This window comes from Octopus bimaculoides, chromosome 22 (genome assembly GCF_001194135.2).
Source record: "Octopus bimaculoides isolate UCB-OBI-ISO-001 chromosome 22, ASM119413v2, whole genome shotgun sequence".
Lineage (NCBI taxonomy): Eukaryota > Metazoa > Mollusca > Cephalopoda > Octopoda > Octopodidae > Octopus > Octopus bimaculoides.
The window spans coordinates 26,740,166-26,749,269 of record NC_069002.1 but is presented as its reverse complement, the minus strand read 5'-3'; the positions used below and the strand labels follow the sequence as shown (position 1 = coordinate 26,749,269).

At 36.8% G+C, this 9,104-nt stretch overlaps 1 protein-coding gene across 7 annotated transcripts in view; it reads right to left on the bottom strand.

Annotated features, from left to right (window-relative positions):
* Positions 1-9,104, bottom strand: part of LOC106880532 (alpha-1,6-mannosyl-glycoprotein 2-beta-N-acetylglucosaminyltransferase) — a 725,476-nt gene that overhangs the window by 130,858 nt on the left and 585,514 nt on the right. For all 7 annotated transcript variants that reach the window (XM_052975725.1, XM_052975724.1, XM_052975723.1 and 4 more), the window contains one exon: positions 5,687-6,548. In XM_052975725.1, the coding sequence (XP_052831685.1) occupies positions 5,687-6,277 (591 nt within the window). In that variant the 5' untranslated portion in view covers positions 6,278-6,548. The remainder of the gene's footprint in view (positions 1-5,686; positions 6,549-9,104) is intronic.

Sequence of the window (9,104 nt, the reverse complement as noted above, 5' to 3'; positions counted from 1 at the left end):
AAATATTTTGACAAATTAAATTTAAATGCTGAAGTGAATATAACGGTCTTTGGACATATTACTGTTATGACAACATTTAAAACAATCTAAATGGGAAAGAAGAATACAAAAAAAAAAAAAACATCTTGACATAGCCAAGGCTAGTACTTATTTTATCACTCTCATTTGACGAACCGCTAAGTTATGGGGACATAAACACACCAACACCGGTTGTCAAACAGTGATTGGGGGAGGGAGGGACAAACACACACACATGACAAGCTTCTTTCAGTTTCTGCCTACCAAATCCACAAGCTATAGTAGAAGTCACTTGCCTAAGGTGCCACACAGTGGTTGAGAATTACCTAACCCATGTTAGTATGAATTAGACCAGTGGTTCTCAACCTGGGTCCAGATGACCTTTTGGGGTTCGCATAAGATTTTGTTGTTAAAAATTATGTGCAATAAACTTGTTATATTTCTACAATACATAAAATGTTTGAATAATTTTTTTAACTGTTTAGCATTTAAACCAGCCATATCAATCCTAAATATTCCACATGTTTTATGTTCAAACTGGCCAGATCCTGCTTCTCACACCTACCATACAATGTCATTTAAAAAATATTTTTTAAAGTTTAACCTTTGGTATTATGCTATGCTTAAGAAGAAAACCCATCAAGCCAAGTGAAATGTGGAATTTACTGGTATCACACAGATGGCACCTGTGCCAGTGGCATGTAAAAGCACCCATTACACTCTTGGAGAGGTCGGCATAAAGAAGGGCATTCAGCTGTAGAAACCATGCTAAATCAGACTGGAGTCTGGCACAGCCCTCCAGCTTGCCAGCCCTGGTCAAATTATCCATCCTGTGCTGGCATGGACAATGGACATTAAAATAATGATGATGATGATGATGATGATGATGATGATGAGAAGCAGTAACATAATGCATGATTATTTCAAACCAATTTAAATATAAACATTATACTTGACAAAAGAACCTGAATGCTAAAGGGTCAAAGAATTCACAATAACATTTAATTATAGAAATATAATGGGATTTTTAAAAACTTCAATTGGCCATTGGGGCCCAATTGAGGAGAATAAGAATCAAAAAGGTCCACAGACAAAAAAATAGTCGAGAACTACTGAGTTAGATAAAAAAAAATAAAATGAAAGTAATAACAAACAAATGACTAAATCTAAAAATATAATATAATAAATAACCTTGAAGCAATGTAAAAAATTAATTTGTGTTATAAAGCTGTGCATTTTGGTTTCCACAAGAAAACAACTGTCTTTAAAGCAGAGATGAAAATGTGGAGGTCAGTGATTACTGAGAAGGAAACTTTTTATTCTGACGACTTGGTTTATTTTGTTTTATTTTATTTATTTGCTTTGTATAGAATTCCACTTGATCAATGGACCAAAGAAGTGAAACAAGACTCAGATGTATCACAGAACAACAACAGCTGCCGCCACCACCACCACCACCAAAAGACCTAATTTTAGTTACATTCAATCAAAAAACAGAAACGTGTTTATTGCTATGGGTGGTAGTGTTGTTGTTGTTGTTGGTGGTGTTGTTGCTGGAGGTGGTTTCCTTTAGTAACCATTCATTTGTAAATGTTGACAGAGCCACCTGTACACGCCCCCATTCGTGAATAGGTTGCTGGGACTAACTACAAGCCTGGCTTTACCAAAACCAGATCCCATTAACACGGAATGTCATGCATTAACTGGAAAATTCTACAGACTGAAATTACTTGTCTGTGCTTTTTTTTTTCTTTCTCTTTTTATCCTTGTCTTTTTCTCTTCTTATTTTTCATTCTCTCTCTCTCTCTCTCTCTCTCCTGCCTGTTAATTAAAATTGTCAATTTTCTTTGACAACAAATGATTCTGAACAATACCATACACACACACACACAAACACACCCATTCTCTCTCTCTCTCTCTAACACACACTCACTCTCTCACACACCCACACCTTTCCTCTCTTGCATACACACTTTTTTCTCTCTCTTTCTCTCTCTCACACACACATACACACTTTCTCCCTCACACACTCACATACACTTTCTCACTCTCTCTTCTTCTCTGTCTCTCACACATACACTCTCCCTCTCTCACACACCTACACCTTTTCTCTCTTGCACATACACTTTTTCTCTCCTTCTCTCTCTCTCTCTTTCTCACACACACACATACACACTTTCTCCCTCACACACTCCCATATACTCTCTCTCTCTCTCTCACGCACACTCCCTTCACCATCTCTTCTCACCTTCATGCCCGCCACCCTCTTAACTTACAAAACAACACGTTAAAAACAAACAAAGAAAGTAATCTACCCCAGTTTTTATTATTTCAGTTTGATGTCTTCAGAAAGATTTCTAACATCAATGAAAGGAGTCTATAGACATCAGCTTGAGCTTCTTGAAATAGCAGCCAAATCTCCCTCAAATCATATCCAAACATCTTAAGAAAAAAGGAAGGACTTTTGGATAATGTAATCCAAGATACATTATGCAAGGGGAAGAGAATAAAAGATAGGAATATTAACTTGGAAACAGTGCTCCAAATGATGCATACGCTTTTACTTGTTGCTGTGGCCATGCTGGAGCACCATCTTGTAGGGTTAGTCAAGTGACTCTAGTATAAATTTTGTCTTTTAAAGTATTCTCTTGGTCTTTCTTGTGGAACTGCTAAAGTTGCAGGGATGTAAACATGCTAACACTGGTTATAAAGTGGTGGGGTGACAAAAACAAACACACACACGGGCTTCTCACAGTTTCCATCAGCATCCAGTCCACACTGTAAAGTGGTGAGTGTTTGGAAGGGCATCCAGCTGTAAAAACCATGCCAAAACTGACCTTGCTTGTGCTGGTGCCAGGTAAAAAGCACTCAGTCCTTTCTGCAGGGTGGTTGGTGTTAGGAAGGGCATGCAACCATACAAACCATGCCAAAACAGACACAGAAGTCTGGCGCAGCCTTCTGGCTTGCCAGCCCTCAATCAAACTGTCTAACCCACACCAGCATGGAAGATGGATGTTAAACAATGATGATGATGATGATAAATTCATTCATTTGGCATCGTTCATCCTGCAAGAACCCTTTGATTGGTTCTTGAGATTGGAGATTTGTTTCTAAACCTTGTCACATGATCTGTGTGAAACGTAGTACTCATAACAACAACAATAATCCTTTTTACTATACACACAGGGCCTGAAATTTTGTGGGAAGGGGCTAGCTGATTACATTGACCCCAGTGCTTGACTAATAACTAATTCACTGACCCCGAAATACAAAAGGCAAAGTCAACCTCAGTGGAATTTGAACTCAGGACGTGAAGACAGACGAAATGCCGCTAAACATTTGGTCCAGCACACTAATGATTCTAACAGCTCACTGGCATTAATAATAATAAGGGACACTTGCCACAGGATGTGAAGGGCAAGAAGGTTTCTGAGTCTGGCTGTGACCACATACTTCTTCTTCTTTGGCTGTTTGTCGTAGGTCAATGTTGACTGTTCTTGTTGAGTAATCATCTCCGGCAGGCTCACATGTAGGCTACAAAGGCTTGTTATTGATCTGCAGCAGAGCAGCGATGACATCTGCTGCAGGTGAAGCTACTACTTGATACAACAGAGAAGTGATGTCTCTCATGTGTCCTTTCTGTTGTTCTCCTCATTGGCTGGAATTATGAGCTTCAGCGATTGGTGCCATTCATTGTGCAGCAGTGCCGTCTCCCCTCAGGTGTCTGGAAGGAGATGCTGGAGAGTTCTTCACATGTCTCTTCAGCACAGCTTTGTATCACAACCTCTGGCCACCATGACTCTGCCTGCCCTGATACAGTTCAGGATAGAACACCTCTTTCGGGAGCCTGTCACCCTTTGTCCTGCAAACATGTTCCACCGAGCATGAATGCTAAATCAATTAGTGAAAGCATGTTACATGTTACTGGGCTATTTTTGCTTAGCAATTACAGATGGTTGGCATTGAGAGGGTAAGTTGATTCCACTGACCCCAGTACTTGACTGGTACTTTATTTTACTAACCCTGAAAGGATAAACGGTAAAGTTGACCTCAGTGGAATTTGAACTCAGAATGTAACGGGCCAGAATAAATACTGGTAAGCATTTGTTTGTGCTCTAACAATTCTGTCAATCCACTGACTGCCATTTTTGTTTTGCAAGTTACTTTGTGACACTGTCAATGATAGTGCCACATAAAAAGCATCAGTGCTGGTGCCACATCAAAAGCACCCAGCATACTTTGTAGAGTGGTTGGCATATTAGGAAGGGCATCCAGCTGTAGAAACCATGACAATTGGAGCTTGGTGTGGCACCTAGTCTTACCAGCTCCAGTCAAACTGTCCAACCCATGCTAGCATAGAAAATGGACATTAAATGATGATGATGATGACAAAGCCATGAATTTTAGTGGACAGAGAATAGCTGACTCGAGTAACTATGTTATGACCAGTCACATGACTGTTGTGAAGGATTTCAGTATTTGTCCAGTAATAAATTTACTCAGTCATGGAACTGATTATCAACCCTTTAGCATTTAAATCGGTCATATCCGGTCAAAATATTTTCCCTATTTTATGCACAAACTGGTCAAACCCGAACTCACATACTTATACTAGAATGTCATTCTAAAAATAACAATCATATCATGAAAATCTCGAAGCTTCAAAAGAATGCGTGGTCAGTTCAGAGCAATCTAAATAAATAAGAATTACATTCAACAGATTAATCTGAATGTTTAAGGGTTAAACTAGAGTTCTTAATTGGAAGTTAATTATCATTTTTGAGGAGATTCATTTATCAGCTGATGTAATGAGGGTGAATGCCTGGACGATGTTGGGAAAGAAAATTTGAGAAGAGGCAAATATTGTAAGGCTGAGGAAAGAGGGTGCATGTGAGAGAAAGAGGGGGTGGACATTGTATTGGCTGAGAGAAAAGGGGCACATGCTAAGGGCTAGGAGAAGTGGGGTGTACAATGAAGAGAAGTGGGGCACATATTGTGGCGCTGGGAGAAGGTGGAGTATATTATAGAGCTGACCTAACATGCTGAATACTCTGGTACCAACCAGCTCTGATAATAACAATAATAATAATAATCCTTTCTACTACAAGCACAAGGTCTGAAACGTACTTATTTCATCAACCCCAAAAGGATGAAAGACAAAGTTGACTTTGGTAGAATTTGAACTCAGAACTCACTATATTAATAATACTAATCCTTTCTACTAGGCTTGAAATTTGGTGGGACAGATGAAATACCGGTAAGTATTTCGCCCAGTGTGCTAACGCTTCTGCCAGCTCAGCAACTTGATAATAATGATAATAATAATAATAATAATAATAGTAATATTGATAATAATAATACAGGGAGAGTTGTATGTTATTATATAGATCACAGTACATGGCCGCTACAGTCATATCTTTTTTATTAAAGATAAATCTTTGACAATTAGTAAAAGCAGAAATGTATGCAATGTATGATTTCTATAGAGGCATTTAAACTGGATGGAATTTAGAATGATAAGTGAGTTCAACAAGAACGGTATGGGCATATCATTAATAACAAAAGGCAATTCCAAAGTCCTGATAAAAATTATTTACTGCAAAAACGAGGACAAAACATCATAAAAATAGAACATCGTAAAGAGGAAACATTGAAAGCTAATACTTACAGGGCAAAAGTCTATTGTGAGGACAAGGTTGTTAAGTTCCTTAGAGTAAATATCATGGCTAATGATGAGTAAGGCTTGGTGAATATTCCGAACATTGCGTAAAGAATCCAAAAGCATTTTCAGGTACTCAGCTCTGTCGTGAGCTTGTATAACTATTACAACACTATCAGCATGTAAATGAAGTCCAAATTTGTCCAAATTGTGAATATATTGCTCACGATTTATGTTCTGAATGACTGCCTTGGCTAGAGTCAAATTACTCACGTCAAAAGTCATATTGGTTAGCAGTGTAGCGTTTAATGACATTGGTGGGATTAGCAACCCGGTTCGACTTGACCAATATACGGATCCATTGCTGAAATGTAAATGGCTCCAAGCTTGGACATGTCCATTCTGTAAATTCATCCCTGGTCCAATCATGCTACCATCGAGCATTCCAGGGCTCCCAGGCTGTACGTTATTAAGTACATGCATGTTAACAATCACAAAGAGAATGATGATGACAAACAGTAGAACACGCAGCATCCGCCGGGGACGAAATCTCATTGAAATAGAAGATCGCCCCGGGGCAGCTCTCATCTTTATAACCATGGCAGAAAATGTTTCCTCTTCACAACCATGTCAGTTTTTTTTGTGTTGTTGTTTTTTTTTATTAATTTTTTTTTTCTTTATTTTTTCATAAGTTATGTTTGTCAATATGCCAGCAAAGAGATGGCAGAGAGCTGAGAGAAAGATGTACTGTTGTCTGCGAACAATGGACAACAGTACTGCAAGGAAACACGAGTGTAGAGAGAAGATTTACAGAGTCAATGGTCTCCATTGGTAGACGTTGAGACGGCCATACTAAAACTGTAGTGGTAATCTGAAAGGAGAAAGAAAAAGAGAAAGTTAATGTAATCTTATAAATACATATCATTGCTATTATATTAAACTGTCGTATGTCCAAATTTGGGCAAATGCATATTTTTCAATATTTAATTTTGCTTCCAATAACCAATTCTTTTGGTCAAACTATCGTATCTCCAGCTGCTTCAGATGCCAAGATATCAAAAATTGTCAAAGTGTAGTATAATGGTTTTGCTACGGAATGGTGAAATTATTTTTTCCCTTTCTGAAAAAGCAATGTTTCTGACTTACAACATAATAGCAACAAGATATATATATATATATATCTATAAATATATAGCTGAGTTTGTGAGTGTGTGTGTATACAATTCATACATTTACACAATTCCAAATTTCTTGTATATATATATATCATCATAGTTTGACGCCCACCTTCCATGATAGCATGGGTTGGACGATTTGACTGAGGACTGGTGAACCAGATGGCTACACCAGGCTCCAATCTGATTTGGCAGAGTTTCTACAGCTGGATGCCTTTCCTAACGCCAACCACTCCGATATATATATATGTGTGTGTGTGTGTGTGTGTGTGTGTGTGTGTGTGTGTGTGTGTGTGTGTATGTATGTATTTATTTATATATATTAGTGTATGTCCAACCCATACCAACATGGAAAATGAGCATTAAATGATGATGAAATATGGTATGTGTGTGTAAATATCTATATTTATATGTATGTTTATATATCTCTATGTTTACACACACACACATATGTATGCATGTATGTTTATATAAATGTGTGCATTTGAAAAGCTGAAAAACAAAAGCACTTACATACAAAATAGATGCTATATACAAACTACTTCCACAAAGAAGTTTGTGGAAAGATATTCTGTTAAATAAAGTGAACGGGTGGATTTTAAGCTACATTAAATTGTTAAATGATAATAATAATAATAATAATAACTGTGTACATATATCTTGATATGGTCCTTGTGGCAGCCACCAGCTGTTACAAGAGAGATAATCAGTTTATCATCATAATCCAAAGTCAGTTTAGAAATTAAGGAATAAGGAACAGATTCAAAGAATTCACTTCCTTAGCTTCTATTTTCATTTATTTATTTACTTTTTTACTTAATACTAAGTTATTAAAATTTGTAGTCATTAGTAACCATGTCCAGCACTACTTCATTCTTTTTAGAAACTCTCAGCATCGCATAATCTGTGACTTGTTAATTAAACATTATATATATACTAGACTACCTGTGACCTGTTGGGTCACCAGGAAACTCTGAGTTTCTCAGCAATGGGATTTTGTTTCATGGGTTTTCTTTTCCAGGTTATTTTGTATGTTTTCAATGAATGTAACATCGAAATCACAAGTAAACAGCTCCTTTCCTCAAAAAAAGGAAAGATTTGGCTGCTATTTCTTGCATGCTCTGCTACCATGTAACAGGCATTTCAGGTCCTTTACTGCAAATAGCTGTTGTGTGGTAGCAGGGCGTGCTAGAAATAACAGCCAAATCTTTGGCAGTGAGATATGTTGGATGCACTCCAAAAAGAAAAAAAAAAAAAATGGAAAAAAAATCTATTTCACATCGAGGCTATGAATGGATTTTTTACGAAACATCTGCAGCATTTTAGAAGTCATTTACACTTGAAAATATTTTTTAAATATGTCAAAAAAATTTTTTGTAATGGTATTCACTTGAAAATAATTTAAAAAAAAACATATTGTGCTTAACAAAAGCGAAAACAGAAACATTTACTGTAAAAAAATCATATTTTTTTGTTGTCAAATCACTGTCTAATCGAAAGGCTAGAGTTTCTTCCCTTTTGGGATTGAAGTTATATTCGGAACATTTTCCTATTATGCACCATTTTGGGTACTTATACCCCCAAACCCCGAATATCGAGTGCCCTGATTTACACGAAACTTGTTTCATTCCATTTGTATTAACATTTCAGGGTAAACTTAATTCATAGTATTTACCCATTATGTGCCAGCTTGGCTGGGTAACATTGCAAGCAAGCAATCAAGATTCATCTATATTTATCTATCTATCTATCTATCTATCTATCTATCTATCTATACATATATATATATATATATATATAATTCTCTCTGCTATAGGCTCAAAGCCCGAAATTAGATTTGTGTTTGTGTATGTATATATATATATATATATATATATATATATATATATTAGTTTCAAATTTTGGCACAAGGCTAGTAATTTAGAGGGACAAGGTAAGTCAGTTATGGTTGCATCGACCCCAGTGTTCAACTGGTACTTATTCTATCAACCCTGAAAGGATGAAAAGCAAAGTCGACTTGAGCGCAATTTGAACTCAGAACATAAGTTTAGACAGAATGCTGCTAAGCATTTTACTCAGTGCAGTAACGATTCTGCCAGGTCACTGCCTTAAAAGGGCTACCTGTAGGTCTTGAACCTACATTTATTGTAGACACAACTGATGTTCTACCACTGGACCAAAGCAATCCTTCAATATATATATATATATATATATATATATATATATTATTTTACTTGTTTCAGACATTTGAC